The following is a 19,010-nucleotide window of genomic DNA, read 5'->3' as shown; positions in this document are numbered from 1 at the left end:
GTCCTGGGTCTGCTACTTACCATGTATGGCACTTAAGCTCTGTGCTCAGTTTCTCCTCTGGTAACATGGGAATAAAATATCTAGTAATTGCCACACTATACTAGATGTTTATTGGTAACAAGTGCTTTTGTATAAGCAACATTCAAGACCATACACAGTGGGTAAATGGAACAGACATACTTTTCCCTATTCCCACCACTAAGTACAACTAAAATCCTTAGATATTATATATAAAACAAACTTAAGAAGAATCTAAAATGTGAAAAGGCGGCAGATTTGCTAGAGACCCTGGAACCCAAAGAATGACACAGTGATAAATTCCATGAGTTTTATGCCTCATATATCTCAGACTTGGAGCTGAAGCAGCCAGCATGGCAGAAACACCAACCCATGTAGACCAAAAAATTCCCAACAAATGTCTGCTCTCTCTAGCCAAAGGACTGGGAAAGGGGCAGCCTAGCAAGAGATGAAACTGCTGAACAATAACTGCTCTACTCCAGCCACACACTGCAGAGAAAACTCTGGTCCAACCCTCACCCACAGCAGCAAAAACTGAGTGAGAACCTAGACTTCTACCCTTCAGAGGTTGTCACTGAGGCCAGGTGACACCTGCTAGGGTACTGCCAAAGATAGCCAAGTAGAAAGCTGAGATATTCATACCCCAAAACTGGTAATAAGGCACCCATCCCTGTGGAGTCACTGGAGACCGACCACATGGGAAGCTGGAACCTTCAAGCATTCACAGGAGTAATGAAGACTGCCTTCCTATCGGGAGTGTCAATGGAGGTGGAATGAAAAACCTGGACTTCAACTTCTACTTGGAAGTACTAAGGCAGTGTCCCCTTCCCACGATGGAGCAGGGTCAGAGAAATCCTGATGAAACACACGGTTTACATTAGATCCAGAGTACCACAACATGATATAAAAATGTCCAAGTTTAATTTTTTTTTTTTTTTTTTGGAGACAGAATCTTGCTCTGTTGCCCAGGCTGGAGTGCAATGGCGTGATCCTGGCTCACAGCAACCTCCGCCTCCTAGGTTGAAGCAATTCTCCTGCCTTAGCCTCCTGAGTAGCTGGGATTACAGGCACCTGCCACCATGCCCGGCTAATTTTTGTATTTTCAGTAGACATGGGGTTTCGCCATGTTGGCCAGGCTGGTCTCGAACTCCTGACCTCAGGTGATTCACCCACCTTCGCCTCCCAAAGCGCTAGGATTACAGGTGTGAGCCACCACGCCTGGCCAAAAATGTCCAGGTTTTAACAGAAAACCACTCATTATACAAAGAATGAGGAAGATCTCAAATGGAATGAAAAAGACAATCAATAGATGCCAACACTGAGGTAACAAAGCTGTTAGAATTATCTTTCACGTATTTTAAAGGAGTCATCATAAAAATGCAGGCACAAACATGCTTGGAACAAATGGAAAATTGGAAAGCCTCCAAAAAGAAACAGAAAGTCTCAGTAAAGAAATAGAAGATGTAAAGAAAAACCAAATGGAATTTTAGAACTGAAAAAATATAACCAAAATAAAAAGTTCATCAGTGAGCTCAACAGCAGAATAGTGAGAACAGAGAAAAAGAATCAGTGAATGGGAAAGCAGGACAGTAGAAATAACCCAGTATGAACAACACAGAGAAAAAAGACTGAAAAAAAATGACCAGAGTCTACAGAAGCTGTGGAACCACAACAAAAGATCTAACAATTGTGTTATTGGATTCTTGGAAGAAGAGAAGAAAGAGGGTAGGACTGAACAAGCACTTGAAACAATGGGTGAAAACTTCTCAAATGTAATAAGATAAACCTTCAGATTCAGTAGGTTTAGTGAGTTCCAAATAGGATAAACTCAAAAAAATTCCACACCAAGACACATCACAAAATTCTTAAAGAGAAAAAAATCATTGAACGCATCCAGAGAAAAAGACGGGAGCAGGTCGTGGTGGCTCACTCCTGTAATCCCAGTACTTTGGGAGGCTGAGGTGGGTGCATCACCTGAAGTCAGAAGTTCAAGACCAGCCTGGCCAACATAGTGAAACCCTGTCTGTACTAAAAATACAATAAGTTAGCTGGGTGTGGTGGCGAGCGCCTGTAATCCCAGCTACCAGGGAGACTGAGGCAGGAGAATTGCTTGAACCTGGGAGGCAGATGTTGCAGTGAGCCCAGATCGTGCCATTGCACTCCAGCCTGGGCAACAAGAGCGAAACTCTATCAAGAAAGACAAACGAAAGAAAGAAAGAAAGAAAAGAAAAGAAAAGGAAAGAAAGAGAGAGAGAGAGAGAGAGAGAGAGAGAGAAAGAAAGAAAGGAAAGAAAGAAAGGAAAGAAAGGAAAGAAAGGAAAGAAAGGAAAGAAAGAAGGAAAGGAAGAAAGGAAGAAAGGAAGAAAGGAAGAAAGAAGGAAAGAAGGAAGGAAGGAAGGAAGGAAGGAAGGAAGGAAGGAAGGAAAGAAAGACAGAAAGAAAAAGAAAGACAGAGAAAGACAGAAAGACAGAAAGAAAGACAGGAAGACAGAAAGACAGAAAAGACAGAAGAGACAGAAAAGACAGAAAAGACAGAAAGAAATGGCATTTTACCTCCTGACAGACAGCAATTGAAATGACCATGGATTTTTCATTAGAAACTATGCAGGCCAGAAGGAAAGGATGCAATATTTTACAGGTGCTCAAAGAAAAGAAGTGTCAACTCAATAATTCAATATCCAGTGAAAACATCAGAATGAAGGTGAAAATGAGACCTCAGAAGAAGGAAAACAAAGATAATTTATCACTGGCAGATCTACCCTAAAGAATGGCTAAAGAAAGTTCTCTAAACAGAAAGGAAATGAAAAAAAGAGGAACCTGAAAACATCAGCAAAGAAGAAAGTACACAGTAAACAAAAATGTAATTAAAAAGTCTTTCCTTCTCCTTTTGAATTTTCCAAATTAGGTTTAATGATTGAAGCAAAAATTATAGCACTGTCTGATACAGAAAAAATATTTAAGACAATCATACATGGAGGAGGGCAAAAGGGAGGTAAGGTTTCTACACTTAAACTTGCAAAATGATGATACAGACTTCATTTAGATTATAAGATGACACCAACTGATTGTTGTATGTACAGTATAATACCTAGAGCAACCACTAAAAAAGCTGTATAGAAAGATACACTCAAAAACACTATTAAAATAGAATTCTAAAAAATATTCAAGAAACTCACGGGAAGGCAAGAAGAATACAAACGAAAACAGAACACAAAAAATAAAAAAGCAGAACTAAGCTCTAACATATTAGAAATTACATTAAATGTAAATTTAAATATGCCAATTAAGACACAAATCGGCAGAGTGGATTAAAAACATGCACCATGATATGGTTTGGGTATGTGTCCCTGCCCAAATCTGATGTCAAACTGTAATCCCCAAATATTGGAGGTGGGGCCTGACGGGAAATGACTGGATTATGGAGGTGGCTTTCCCCTTTGGTGCTGTTCTTGTGATAGTGAATTATTGTGATATCTGGTTATTTAAAAGTGTGTAGCACCTCTCCCCTCACTCTCTTCCTCCTGCTCCAGCCATGTAAGATATGCTTACTTCTCCTTCACCTTCCACCATGACTGTAAGTTTCCTGAGGCCTCCCCAGCCATGCTTCCTACACAGTTGTAGAACTGTGAGCCAATTAAACCTCTTTTCTTGATAAATTACCCAGTCTCAGGTAGTTCTTTACACCAGTGCAGGAACGGATTAATACACCCCAACAATATGCCACCTATAAGAAATCACTTCAAATACAATGATATGGGTAGGTTGAAAGTAAATGAATGGAAAAAGATGTATCATGTGAATATCAATAAAAGGAAAGCAGGAATAACCGTATTATCAGATATAGGCTATAATAATAGATAACAAGTAGACAGAGCAAAAGAAATTACCAGAGACTCTAAAATACATGAAACACTGCTGGGTACAGTGGCTCATGCCTGTAATCCCAGCACTTTGGGAGGCTGAGGCAGGCGGATCACCTGAGGTCAGGAGTTCGAGACCAGCCTGACCAACATGTAGAAACCCTGTCTCTATTAAAAATACAAAATTAGCCGGGTGTGGTGGCACATGCTTGTAATCCCAGCTACTTGGGAGGCTGAGGCAGGAGAATTGCTTGCACCCAGGAGGCAGAGGTTGCGGAGAGCCAAGATCGTGCTACTGCATTCCAGCCTGGGCAACAACAGCAGAACTCCATCTCCAAAAAAAAAATAAAAAAATAAAATATGTGAAATAAAAACTGACAGAACTGAAATGGGAAATGGAAATATTCACAATTATAGTTGGAAACTTCAACCCCTATCTCTCAACAATCGACAGAAGAACTGGATAGAAAAATCAGCAAGGATATAGAATTAAATGTATCACTATCAAATATCTAATTGACATTTATAAAATACTTTACCCAATAATCGCAGAATAAACATTCTTTTCAAAGTACCCATGGAACCTAAAGCAAGATAGACCACATTTTCAGCCATAAAACAAACCTTAACAAGTTAAAAATAACTGAAATCAAATAGAACTTACTCTGCTCCCACAATGAACTCCAACTAAAAGTCAGAAACAGAAAAATAATGGGAAAATCTCCAAACATTTGGAAACTAAACAATGTACTTGTAAATAATTCATGGTCAAAGAGGAAAGTCTCAAGGAAAGTTAAAAAAAAAAAAAAAAAAAACACTGAGCAAATAAAAATTGAAAATGCAACTTAACAAAATTAGTGGGACACAGCTAAAGCAGTGCTGAGGGGGAAATTTATAGCACTAAATGAATACATTAAGAGGAAAAGTCTCAAATGAATAATTTAAACTCCTATATAAAAAACATCAGAGGCCAGGTACAGTGGCTCATGCCTGTAATTGCAGCACTTTGGGAGGCCAAAGTGGGCAGATCACTTAAGGTCAGGAGTTTGAGACCAGCCTGGCCAATATGGTGAAACCCTGTCTCTACTAAAATTATAAAAATCAGCTGGGCATTGTGGCACATGCCTGCAATCCCGGCTGCTCGGGAGGCTGAGGCAGGAGAATTGCTTGAACCTGGGAGGTGGAGGTTGCAGTGAGCTGAGATCGTGCCATTGCACTCCAGCCCGGGTGACAGAGTGACATCCTGACTCAAAAAACAAACAAAAAATAATAATGAAGCAATGTCGGTATGCAGGAATAAGAGTTAAAAAAATAAATAAAGCAACAGACCCACTACAGACTCTGCAGACACTGAAAGCATAATACAGGATACTATAACTCCACTCACATGTATGTGACAACTTAGACAGAATGGACCAATTTCTTGAAAAACAAACTTCTATAATTCACCCAATATGAAGTAGATAATTTGAATAACCCTGTATCTATTAAGGAAATTACATTAAAAATGTAAAAAATTCCTAACAAAGACATTTCCAGATCCAGATGGTTTAATCTGGAGAATTCTACCAAAGGTTTAAAGAATTATACCAGTTCTACACCATCTCTTCCAGAAGGCTAGACATGGTGGTTCACACCTATAATCCCAACACTTTGGGAAGCCAAGGCGGGAGGACTGCTTAAGCTCAGGAGTTTGAGACCAGCCTGGGCAACATAGGGAGACCCTGTCTCTACAAATAATAAAAAAAATTAGCCAGGTACGGTGGTAGGTAGCTGTCGTCCCAATTACTTGGGAGGCTGAGACAGTAGGAGGCTGAGCCCAGGAATTTGAGGCTGCGATGAGCCATGACTGTGCTACTGTCGCCAGCCCAGGTGACACAGCAAGACTCTGTCGGGGTGGGGAGTGGGGGGTTGGGGGCAGGCGAGGGGAAGAAAAGAAAAAAAGAAATCAAGGAAGATAATATAAATAAATGTAAAATAAATTCATGGATTGGAAGATTTAATATAGTAAAGCTGTAATTTCTTTCTAAATTGGTACACAGGCTTAATGCACTTCCTATCAAAATCTCAGCAAGACTTTTTTTTTTGCATAAACAAGATTATTCTAAAATTTGTATTGAAAGGTAAAGAAAATAGAATAGTTAAAACACTTTGAAAAATAAGAATAAAGTAGAGGAATCAGGCTACCAGATTTCAAGACTTACAATATAGCTATAGTTGGCAAGATTATGTGGTACTTGCAGAGGGACAGACACATGGAAAAATGGACCAAAAGAGAGACACCAGAAACAGACCCACACAAATATATACAACTGATTTTTGACAAAGACGAAAAAGGGAAGAATGGCTTTGTCAACAACAATGACAACAATAAAAGAACCTCAATCTAAGTCTCATATCTTACATGAAAATTAACTCACAGTGGATCATGGACTTAAAGGAAAAACATAAACCTATAAAATGTGTAGGAAAAAAGAAAACCCGGAAAGTCAGGCACAGTGGCTCACGCCTGTAATCCCAGCACTTTGGGAGGCCAAGGCGGGCGGATCATGAGGTCAAGAGATTGAGACCATCCCGGTCAACATCCTGAAACCCTGTCTCTACTAAAAATACAAAAATGAGCTGGTCGTGGTGGCGCACGCCTGTAGTCCCAGCTACTCAGGAGGCTGAGGCAGGAGAATCACTTGAACCTGGGAAGCGGAGGTTGCAGTGAGCCAACATTGTGCCACTGCACTCCAGCCTGGCGACAGAGCGAGAATCCAACTCAAAAAAGGAAAAGAAAAAAAAAGAAATAACAACAAAAAAGAGAATCACTTGAACCCAGGGAGCCGAGATCATGCCACTGCACTCCAGCCTGGGCAACAAGAGCAAAACTCCGGCTCAAAACAAAACAAAAAAACAAAAAAACTAAAAAAAAAAAAACCTATATAGAAAATACTCAAAATACTTGAAGACATTTGACCAAAGAGGATATACAGACGGCAAATAATCATATAAGATGTTCAGCATCATTAACCACAAGGGAAATGTAAATGAGAACTAATGGGTGAATGGTTAAATAAACAGACTGTGGTACATCCATACCATGAAACACTACCTAGCAATAAAAAACAGTAACAGTTGATACATGAAATGAGGATGAATCTCCAGAGAATTATGCTGAATAAAAAAAAGTTCAAAATCTTAAGTACTGCATAAATCCATTTAAATAACACACATGAAACATCAGAGAACAGACTAGTGGTTGTCATAGATTAAGGATGTGGTAGAGGTGGGATGGTAGTGAATATGATTATAAAAGGGCAACATACAAAATCCTATCATAATGGAAGTGTACTGTATCTTGACTGTATCATTGTCAATATACTGATTGTGATATTGTAGTATAATTTTGAAAGATGTTGCCATTAAGGAAAACTGGATAATGGTTGCATAAATCTTTACTATTTCTTACAACTAGATGTGCATATAGAATTACCTCAAAATGAAATGTTTAATTTTTTTTAAAAGCCCAGGCTTTAGGACAAAGCTAGATGACTTTGGGCAAGTCGCTTCCATTATTATACGGCTAAATTACTATATTAAAAGATCAATGGTCTAAGCATAGTGCCTGGTACAAAGTAAGTGCTCAACAGATGGCTACTAAAATAATTAATCCTAAAAGTCATGGCAGTGGGGATGAAGAAGCATATAAACAAAAGATATTTAGATGATACCACTAACAGGTTTTGGTGACAGATTAGATGTGGGATAGTGGGTGACAGGGAGTAAAAGATGATTCCCAAGTTTCTCATTTGAACAAGTGGGTGCTTAGTGGCACTGTTTACTGAGCAGATGTGGAGTCAAGAGACGAACAAAGAAGAGTTTAGTTTTGGAAGTGGTGAGTTTGTGTTGACTGGGAAACATTCAAATAGAGATGCCCAGTTAACACTTGGATATGTAAGTCTGAAGTTCAGAACACAACTCTGAGATGGAAACTTAACTTGATGACCACCATGCAAATGATAACTGAAGCCAGTAGAATGGACAAGGTTGCCAAAGGGGAGAAATCACACAGCCATTATAACTATAAAGGAGCTTCAACTGTTTTCTTTTTTGTTTTTTTGTTTTTTTTTTTTGAGACGGAGTCTGGCTCTGTCACCCAGGCTGGAGCACAGTGGCGCAATCTCTGTTCACCGCAAGCTCCGCCTCCCAGGTTTATGCCATTCTCCTGCCTCAGCCTCCCCAGTAGCTGGGACTACAGGTACCCGCTACCATGCCTGGCTAATTTTTTGTATTTTTTTTTAGTAGAGACGGGGTTTCACCGTGTTAGCCAGGATGGTCTCGATCTCCTGACCTCGTGATCTGCCCGCCTCAGCCTCTCAGCGCGCCTGGCCAGAAGCTTCAACCTTTAAGGACTGGATAAAGGGGTCAGTCTAGCAAAGGAGATATACAGTAGCCAGAAAAGGAGAAAAACCAGGCATTTATAGTGTCACCCAAGACAAGAGGAAGGTGTTTTAAAAAAGAGTGGTCAACTACGACCCAGCAGTGAAGAGATTAATTAAAATGAGGAGTAAAAAATCATCCTCTGAATTTAGTGACCTGGGTATCACTGCTGCCTTTGTGAGAATAGCTTTGATAAATAACAAAGTAGGTTTCCACTGCAGCAGACTGAGAAAAAGGTGGGAGAAAGGAAGACTGCATAAACCACCACCAAGTTTACCTTGAAGAAAAGGAGAGAGTACAGAGAGGGAAAGAAGTTGAAGATGTGTTACAGGATAAGAATTATCTGAGAGGCCGGGCGCGGTGGCTCAAGCCTGTAATCCCAGCACTTTGGGAGGCCGAGACGGGCGGATCACGAGGTCAGGAGATCGAGACCATCCTGGCTAACCCGGTGAAACCCCGTCTCTACTAAAAAATACAAAAAATTAGCCGAGCGAGGTGGCAGGCGCCTGTAGTCCCAGCTACTGGGGAGGCTGAGGCAGGAGAATGGCGTAAACCCGGGAGGCGGAGCTTGCAGTGAGCTGAGATCCGGCCACTGCACTCCAGCCTGGGCGACAGAGTGAGACTCCGTCTCAAAAAAAAAAAAAAAAAAAGAATTATCTGAGTAGGGAGGAGAAGATATGATTCAAAGTATAAGTAGCAAGATTAGCTCAGATAGAAGACGCACTTCATCCACTCTAAGGAAACCACAAAGGAACTACGCAGGCTGGGCGTGGTGGCTCATGTCTGTAATCCCAGCACTTCAGGAGGCTGAGGTGGGCGGATCACCTGAGGTCAGGAGTTCAAGACTAGCCTGACCAACGTGGTCAAGCCTCATCTCTACTAAAAATACAAAATTAGCTAGGCGTGGTGACACATGCCTATAATCCCAGCTACTTGGGAGGCTGAGGCAGGAGAATCTCTTAAACCCAGGAGACAGAGGTTGCAGTGAGCCCAGATTGTGCCGTTGCACTCCAGCCTAGGCAACAAGAGCGAAACTCTGTCAAAAAGAAAAAGAAAGAAAGAAGAAAGAAAGGAATTATGCAGATATAGGTAAATTTGAAAGTGTGGCCATTCATGGACGTACAGACAACTAATCCCTCATCATTTCAATTTTCTTTGTGAAGGAGAAGGCAAAGCCATTGCTAAGACTGAAAGGCTGGATTAATGTTTTTTCTTTTTATTTACTGAATTTTTATTCCAAGCACCTGATCAAGTACCTGGGACATAGATTTAATAAGTATATTTAATAAATACAATGGAAATAAACAATTACTGTTACCTTAATGCAGTTGTTCATTAAAATTTGTGCACAACTTTCAAGTTAGCCACCAGGGGGCAGTCTGCCAATTTTATTCCCTAAATCTTTTAACCCAGTGAAATTGATAGAAAACTACAATGCAGTGTAGGTCATATTAATAAAATGTTTTTCCTCAAGAAAATTCTGTATAAGATTTATATACATGTACGTGTATATGCATTTACATGCACATGCATACACACACAAATACACTGAGGCACGATGGGAGGGTTGTTACTCCTGCCAACCTCCCACTGCAACCGTATCAGGATGCCCCAGCGGCAATAGTCGGCATTTTCCAAAGTCATTTTTTGTAATTTCTCCAGAGGACTCAGCAAACAGCAGATAGATCTTTTACACTTATAATTAACTAGAAAAGGCTGATGAAAAAATCCCTGAAAACTAATTGCTCATTTGCCTTTGCTTCTTCTAAGATGTTTCCCCCCTCTGCACCTCCTTGTCTTTCTGAATTAAATAAGTTTTTTGTTTTTCTTTGAACTGGAGTCTCGTTCTCTCACCCAGGCTGGAGTGCAGTGGTGCAATCTCGGCTCACTGCAACCTCAGCCTCCCAGGCTCACGCGATTCTCATGTCTCAGCCTCCTGAGTAACTGGGACTACAGGTGCCCTCCACAATGCCCAGCTAATTTTTGTATTTATGGTAGAGATGGGGTTTTGGCCAGGCTGGTCTCAAATTTCTGACCTCCAGTGATCCGCCAGCCTCAGCCTCCCAAAGTGCTGGGATTACAGGCATAAACCACTGCGCCCAGCCTTCGAATTAAATCAGTTTTTTAAAAAATTGTTTTAAATAGTTATAACCTAGTTCATCAACTACTTTTTCCCCTTATCTCATATGCTTGAGGCATGCTTATAATGAGGATTTCTCAGTCTACAATATAACATGACTATGATGTATACCAGAAGCAGCAGCTACTTTGGGGTAAATATACAGCCATGGGGCTGGGAAATACTTTCCAAGTTTGGTTCTGATGAACTCGGGCCTCTACTGAAATAAGCAAACTAGCAGAGTTTTAACTTACAACAGGATGCAAAAATTCTTAATACCCCCAAAAACAGTAGGTGTAAAAGGATACTGTTCCCCAGAAGCTTAAGGTTACACAGATCAGCAGTTTCAATCGGGGGGAAACTGAACTTCCGAAAGGGCAGAGGCTTCCAGTCATGTAAGTGAACACGTCACATCCTAGCCTAAGAAAAGCTGTTACTGAAAGCTGTTATGGTCTGACACCTGATGGGCTGAAGGTGCATGGAAGATGGGAAAGAGAGGCTAAGGCCATCACACGACTCTAGATTCGTTCAAATGAGTGAAAAAGGTGCTTGACCCAAATGCCTCCAAACCTGGTTATTTTGAACTAAAGTTGTTTGGGAACAAAAACACCCAAGAAATGGGTCATAAAGAGAGTCTGGGTGAGCGTTCAAGGAGCGGTAAGTCAAATGGAGATACAATGTCATACTGTTTGCAAATTGTTTCAAAAACAAGTTTCAAGGTTTAGTGTAGTGTTCAAATTTGAAAACTAAGGGTCACTTTTTTTTTTTTTTTTTTTTTTTTTTTTTTACTGTGGACACTCTATTCCACTAGCTTGTATGGAAATCTATTTGTAAAGATAATTTTTGGAAGCTCTTTGGGACAAAGTTTTAAAAATATTTATTAAATTGTTAATAGTAAATCACTGCTCCTTAATCCTAATTATTCAACCTTCCTAACGAACTGATACAAGCCTGAAGAGGAAAAAAATTTCTTAATAATTATACTTTGGCTACATAGACACTCCTAAAAATGAGCTTTCAAACTGAGATGAACAATTCACTGCTTCATCCCTCCTATAAATCCACGTCCACTTTCAAAAGTCATGTGCTAAATCAGATTTTTTTTCCTAGCAAACATCTACGTAAGAGCCTGATTTCATTGACACACACACTTGCACTCCGCAACAACAACACTTCCTTTGAAAAACAGAATGTCACTTCCTCAGTCCAGAGGCCAGAAGTCCCTTGATTCTGATCTGGGGAGCCAAGACAGGAAATTCTGGTAGGCTTCTGCTTCTCCCCCCATGGACAGCCACTGGTGCAGCTGACAGAGGGCAGGGTCTATTCCGAGCTCCCTTGATGCACTGCAGCTGGAGGCAACGGCTCCCTTCCAGGCTGTGGGAGTGATCCCGGAGTCCGGCACCACAGCCCGTTAAACAAGGGCATTTCATGGGAAACGGAGAGGGAGCAGATGAGAGACCTTGAAACCTTCCAGCCACCTTACCCCCACTTCCAAACTCCCGCGACTACCCCAGGGCCATTTCGGCAAAATCTCAGTAACTGGCACCATCTTGTACTTTGACCTCAACAGGCAAGGCATCCTCTGGGGAGAGGGGTTTAAAAAAAAAAAAAAAAAAAAAAAGCCAGAACTCCACGGCTCAGCGCCACGCCGTTCCACCTCCCCCAAACTGCCAGTTCCCCACCTAGAGGGAAGAGGCTGTTCCAGCGATGTCAGTAAACACTGTGGGTTGGCAACACCTGGCCGCGGAGAGCCTCGATCTCCCCCGACCCCAGACACCCGGGAGCTGCCCGGTCCCAAACCCGGGCCAGCCACGGGGACCAAACTGCAGTGTCACGCCGGGGTCGGGGGAGGCGCCTGTGAGAGACGAACGGAATAAAGGGAGAGAAGGGGGACAAACAAATGAGTCACTTAATACAAGGGCTGCACATGCCGCTGACGCTGCCGGTGATGCAGCCGCGGACCGAGTGAGGCCGGCGGCCGGGAGGGGCGGGCGGAGAAAGGGAAGGAGAGGGCGTGAGGCGCTCGCCCTTTGTGGGGCCGTCCGCGCGGGCCCGCAGCCTACGCCCCCCTTTCCTGCCCTCTCCCCGACCTGTGGGCTGAAGCTGCCAGGGGCCGCCGCGGAGCCCCAGCCCCGAGAGTCAACTCTCTCGGTCTCCAGAAGCCATCAATACAAACTTCGACACTATATTTAGTTTACGGGCAGACCGCCTGGGGAGGCGCCGAAGCCGCGCCCGCCTGGCGGAGCACGAGCCGCAGCCTCAACCTGCCGCCCGCCCCGCCCCGCCCCTCGGCGGCGCACCTGTGACAGGTGTGCAGGTACCCCACACGCCCCCGGCCGCTCCTCGCCCCCGGCCCCCGCGGCTCCGGGCCCGAGCTCCCCAGCCTGCCGCCCCTCCGGGAGCCCCCCGCCCCTCCGCAGGCCCCGGAGCGCCCCCCGCCCGCCCCTCGGCGGCCGCGCCCGCACTCACATAGCGCCTCAACTTCTTTTCGGGAGGCGATTTCCTCAGCCAGCCAGTGCACACCACGTCGCCGCCGCCGCTCATGCTGCCGGCCTGGAGCCCGCCGTTGGGTCGCGCGGACGAGGGCGCGGGCTCGGGCAGCTGGGGCAGCGGCCGGCGGTGCGCAGCTCGCGGGAGGCCAGGGGCGGGGCGGGCGGCCCGGCGGGGACTAGGCGGCGCGGCGCGCGCCCGGCGGCCTCGCGCGCGCCCGCTCCCCTGCCCCGAGCGCGCGCAATCCGCACTCTCCGCCCGGCCGCCGCGGGGGCAGTTGCAGCGGGAAGGCCGGCGCGCTCGCCACGCCCGCTCCCACCGAGCGCCCGAGGCCGCCGCGGACGCGGGGCTGGGGATCCGCCAGGACACAGAAAGCCACCGCCGCCGGCGCGCCCCGGAATGTCGCTTTCTCCTGAGGCCTCAAGCCGCGGGCGCGGAGGCCGGGGAGGCGGCCGCGCCCCTGGCGCTGGCGGGCGTGCGGGGAAGGGACTGCGCGCCCTCGGTAGTCGATCGATTTTTCACCGAGCGTCGACGGGGAAGGGATCCGAGGGCTGCTCGCGTTTCCGATCCATTCTGCGGGTCAGGTTCCTGCTGAAAGGAGGGACCCCCTTCCCAGCAAGAAGTTCCTTAACTCTGGCGCCCCTCGGCGGGAGGAGGAGACGGACCTACTACGCGCCGGAGCCTTTGCACTCTTGGCTTACAGGATTGTCTTCAGTATTGTTCCCATTTTATGGACTGCCTAAGGGCAAGGGCTTGTACAAAGCCTAGCCAAGTTTCCAATTCAGGTGTGTGGGGGAGGAGGGGTCCCAGTCATCTGCTATTCAAAATGAGGGCACTGCCTTAATGGGATCGACCTGGGAGCCTCTCATTGCCTGGAAACAAAGTCCAGCTGAGTCCCTCCTACATTGCCTCTAGGAAAACACAGTTTAGTATAGAAAATTCGCATGATTTGTAGAATGGAAGAAGCAAACCTAGTAAATATATTTCATAGTGAATTGGAAGGCAAGGTCAAGTGTAGAAGAACAAGAAATCGGGGTCCAAATTCCTCAACGTTCCCGCTCATTGACACAGTGTCTCTCCAAGCAGCATTAAAAGGCAGGTCCTCCCTAACTTCTCTGATAAGCGGAAAGTAACCTGTTTATTCAATGGGGAACCGTGCTGTGTGGACAGATGAATCGAAGAAGCAGCATCTTGCGCTGCCCCACACAACCTTAGACTAAAGTTGTTTTGTTCATTTCTGTCTCTGTGCAGCTGAGTTGTTTCAAGCAGTTGGACATCATTTGGTCCAACAGATCTTGATTGGGTTGGGGGAAGTTCACCCTCTTCAGTTTGGAAAAGCGAATCCGCTATCACATACTTAGCTCTTCCAGATACCCTAGGAGTTTTAGCAGTCAGTCCCCTGGATCTAACATTTCGCTGACTTTCTTCAATATTCACTGTGCTGCTGGATGGGAAGTAAAGCCAGAACTGTTAGGCTGGGACCACAGCTCCCTTAACCTTCCAATTTGGGGATCCTTAAGTCACATATGAAGAAGGGCCACCACCAGAATTATGGCCATTTTAACTTCTGGCTTTAAGTACCTTAAATCCCTGTAAGACACACAATACTTAACGTCTGCCAAATCGATCAGGAGGCGGTGACTCCCCACCAAAATAAATCCATCCTGACTTCATTCACATCTGAGTCATGATGCCAAGTCCCAGGGATTGCAGAGTCGAAGAAATCTGCATGGTTTGGCTGCAGCTGAGGTTTGTGGTGCAAGTCAGGCAGACGTATGCCCTATCTTCCCCCAGAAGAGTAGTCTTTTACATATCCTTTGATAGTTATATGATTCAATACACAGACTGGAAGGCTGTTTAGCAAGAGTTAGTTGGGAGTTAGGTAATATTCTGCCAGAAATTCTTTAAGGTCTTATTTTGTTTGTTTAGGAAAAGATGGTGTTATTTACAATTTCATGTAGAAATGGAAAAGTTTGATGTTTCTTGTTTGGCCAATGGCAGGAGGGACCTTGAAATGTGAATACAATAGTCACCACGTATCAGCTTTGGGAAGGGTTCTCTGAACATCTTTCCCCAAAGATTAAAGGAAGGCTAGAGTGCAGTGGCACGATCTTGGCTCACTGCCAGCTCTGCCTCCCGGGTTCAAGCCATTCTCCTACCTCAGCTAGGACTATAGGCGCCCGTCACCACGCCCAGCTAATGTTTTGTATTTTTTTTTTTTTTTTTTTAGTAGAGATGGAGTTTCACCATGTTAGCCAGGATGGTCTCGATCTCCTGACTTCGTGATCCGCCCGCCTCGGTCTCTGAAAGTTCTGGGATTACAGGCGTGAGCCACCGCGACCGGCCGAAAGGGGCTTTTTTTCTGTGCTCTTCAGCTGGATTTCCATCCTGCGTTCCTCTTGCTGCCAGTGCCTATCTTGGACTTCATAGGAAGCAAGACTGCTGCTGAAGTCCCTGGCTGCACCCTGGAGTGGTTCAGTCTTTTGAGCCTGAGAGGCGTGCCAGGCCTGGAAACAGCCCTTCGACAGAAGGTTCCTGTCTGGGCCTTTACTAAGTCCTCTCCACTCCCTGCTGTGTGTGTCTGCTTAAATGCTCCCTGGTTTTTGCTGGGAAAAAAAATGGAAAACAAATCATTTGAATGATTTACATGAAGATAAGCGCCATCTATCGGAACCAGTTGGGGTGACAATCCCCCCACCCCCAAGCCCTGAGCAGACATGCATCACTAGCCCATAATTTAGGCAATTTTGTTTAAAGACCACTGGTATTTCCTGGGGGAATTAATGGCCGGCTCCAAGAGTGCTTTGGGTCATTAATCTTATATTCTCATTAAATTCTCAGGAAATGACTATCTTATGAGGAGGAAGCACTGCAGAGATTAGAGAAATGCACACTGGGAGAGCATGGGTACCACTTTGGTCCCCGCTCCTAGCTACTCTCACTCCCCACAAAGCCTGGGGTTCTAAAGGGTGCACTGTGGCTTTTGAGTGTTGTCAGCAACGTCCATCGCTGCATCCGTGCGTGTCTGGGAGTTGAGGGTTTGTGGCCAGTGGCAGGTGCATGGCTGGTGGAATGCTCCCAGAAACGGGTTGAAGGGCTGGAAGGAGAGCTGTCCTCAACTGCACACCAAGCTGGTGTGATTAATACCACCCACGCCAGGCCTGACGTCAGTGATTGGACTGGGGGTGGGGATGGATGTTTGTGTGCTAGCCCTTCTGCTTTTTCTCCCCTTCAATTTAGTTGACAGGTTAATTTCAGAACTGAGTGCTGCTTACCAAGGTCAGTGTGACCAGCTGAGCCACCTCAGCTGGTGTCTTTCAGGACACTCATCTCTCAGGCATATTAAGGTGTGTGCTTCTTTAACCCCTAGTTACTTGAGGCCCACATGGTTCCCTGTATCAAATTACTCTAACTTACTCAAGTCAACTCTGGGCATCTGGTTGAGGATGAGATCTAGAAGTGGGATTGGGGTGGGGTTAAAGACCTAATTGGGTTTCCTCCCTGTCTGTGGCTAATAGTCTGAGAGTTACTTGGCACTATACCCAGTGGGAGACATTTTGAAAATAAACTTTTGGCCAGGCGTGGTGGCTCACGCCTGCAATCCCAACACTTTGGGACGCTGAGGCCATGAATCACTTGAGGTCAGGAGTTTGAGACCACCCTGGCCAACATGGTGAAACCCCAATTCTATTAAAAATACAAAAATTAGCTGGGTGTGGTGGCACACACCTGTAATCCCAGCTGCTTGGAAGGCTGAGGCAGAATTGCTAGAACCTGGGAGGTGGAGGTTGCAATGAGCTGAGATTGCACCACTGCACTCCAGCCTGGGTGACAAGAGTGAGACTCCATCTCAAAAAAAAAAAAAAAAAAAAAAAAAAAAAAAAAAAAAATATATATATATATATATATATATATATATATATAGAAAAGAAAAAAAAAACTTTCTTAGAGAAAAGTTTGAGCAATCCCATTTTCCCAATTTCTCCTTTGAAAATAACCAGAATCAGTGGTAACAGCTCTGTGGCAGTTAGGCTCCCAGGACTTTGCTGCTGCCACTGGTAAATCAGTCATCATAATCTACCAAGAACAAAGACTGTCAAGATCCTTGAGAAAGTGCTGTAGTCTTCCAAACCACGCTGTGCGTGCTGGCTCCTTTTATTTGCTCTGCAGAGAGAACTCCTACCTTGAATTAGATCTTGAACATACGTCAAGACCTCTTTCCCTAAAACTGACTGTCCCCATTCCCCAGCAAAGTTGTTCACTCTTTTCTTGATATCCACACTGCACCTATATAAACTGGATTATCACACTGTACTGCAAGTATTTCCTTGTCAAGGAACTGTGAGTTCCTTGAAGACATAAATGTGTTTTTCTCACTTATTTTTTATTATTATTATTTTAGAGACAATGTCTTGCTATGTTGCCCAGGGTGGTCTCGAACTCCTGGGCTCAAGTGATCTTCCTGCCTTGGTGTCCCAAAGTGCTGGGATTACAGGCATGAGCTACCACATCTGGCCCTTCCTCATTTTTGTATTCCCAGAGCTTCCCAGCATGGTACCAGCATAGAATAGATACTCATTAAATGTTCATTGTGAGAACGAAGGAAACAACCCTTAAAGGATGACAGGTGGGGGCTGTAGACCATTGGAACATCTAGAGCTCTCTGATCCAGAGAATAGTATTTGTGAAGGTACCTGTAAGAGGCTGGAGTAGTTTTTTTTAATAAAAATTGTCAGGTAACATCGTATGTGTTTATTGTGTACAACATGATGTTTTGAAATATAAATACAAATATATAAAATACACGGTAGGATGGTTAAATCTAGCTAACAAATGTATTACCTAATATAGTTATCATTTTTGTGGTAAGAACACTTAACATCCACTTTGTTTACATTGTGTTTAAACCCACAGGGACAGCCTAGCTGGAAGAACATAGTAGGCTGAGGTAATCCTGTGCAGTTCCACTTTTAAAAATGGTTGTAACTCACCATAAAAAGGAACGAGATCATGTCCTTTGCAGGGACATGGATGGAGCTGGAAGGCATTATCCTCATCAAACTAACACAGGAACAGAAATCCAAACACCGCATGTTCTCACTTGTAAGTGGGAGCTGAACAATGAGAACACAAGGACACAGGGACAGAAACACACACTGGGACCTGTGCGGGGTGGTTGGGGGGAGTTGGGAGAGGGAGAGCATTAGGAAAAATAGCTAATGCTTGCTGAGCTTCATACCTCGATCATGGGTTGATAGGTGTACCACACCACCATAGCACACATTTACCTATATAACAAACCTGCACATCCTGCACATGTACCCTGGAACTTAAAAATACATTTTTTTAAAAATGAAAAATTCCAGAAACATGTAAGAAAATAAGATTCCCCGAATTCTTTAAAAAAAAAAAAAAAGAAAGAAAGAAAAAGAAATGGCTGTAACTCTTGGATAGTTTCAAAAAACAATGACTCCTTTAACTTTCTAACTGCTACCCCCAGATTCCAGAGAGCCAACTTTGTCAACCCTTGGTTTCCAAACTCTGACCTGTTGTACACTCTTCAGACGTCCTCCTTTGTGGGATTACAGAATTAAACCTCTTTGTGGTTACTCTGTTATCTGGCTTCACTGTGACAATCCTACAGGGGCTTTAGCACTCAACCCCTTATACCAGATGCAACACTAGTGAAGCTGGAGAAAACCATGTCCCCTGAATTCAAAGTGACTTTATTCAACAGATGACCAGAAATGTCATTTCCTTCTGCACCTGATGAATTGCATAGTAACTGTGCAGGCTTGCTAGTCTTTGTTTTGTTGGAGACCTAGAGGCCTCAGGATTTTATCTCATCTATGTAATTCTACCAGAATTACTCAAGATGACTGTCCGACAATACAGCCAGTGATGTGCTGGCAAATATTTTTAAATTGGCTCCCTGGTGGTGTTGGTGGGTGCTTTGATTTACAGTATATACCAACTGTTGTGGCATAAATACTCTGCCAGCCATGGCCAGTTTTAAGCTATCAAGTGAATGTCCTCGAATACAGAGTTAAGAGATACACAGTAATACACCATTATTTAGTATTTCCAACATAAAGACA

General features: G+C 44.3%; 1 protein-coding gene across 2 annotated transcripts in view; it reads right to left on the bottom strand.

Moving 5' to 3' along the window:
• GAB2 (GRB2 associated binding protein 2) overlaps window positions 1-13,056 on the bottom strand; it is a 206,442-nt gene extending 193,386 nt beyond the window's left edge. For both annotated transcript variants that reach the window (XM_030917233.1, XM_030917234.1), the window contains exon 1: window positions 12,892-13,056. In XM_030917233.1, coding sequence (XP_030773093.1) covers window positions 12,892-12,966 — 75 coding nt within the window. In that variant the 5' untranslated portion in view covers window positions 12,967-13,056. The remainder of the gene's footprint in view (window positions 1-12,891) is intronic.
• Window positions 13,057-19,010: the final 5,954 nt, after the last annotated feature.

The sequence above is a fragment of the Rhinopithecus roxellana genome, chromosome 15, assembly GCF_007565055.1.
Source record: "Rhinopithecus roxellana isolate Shanxi Qingling chromosome 15, ASM756505v1, whole genome shotgun sequence".
NCBI lineage: Eukaryota > Metazoa > Chordata > Mammalia > Primates > Cercopithecidae > Rhinopithecus > Rhinopithecus roxellana.
This window is presented reverse-complemented; position numbering and strand designations above follow the sequence as displayed.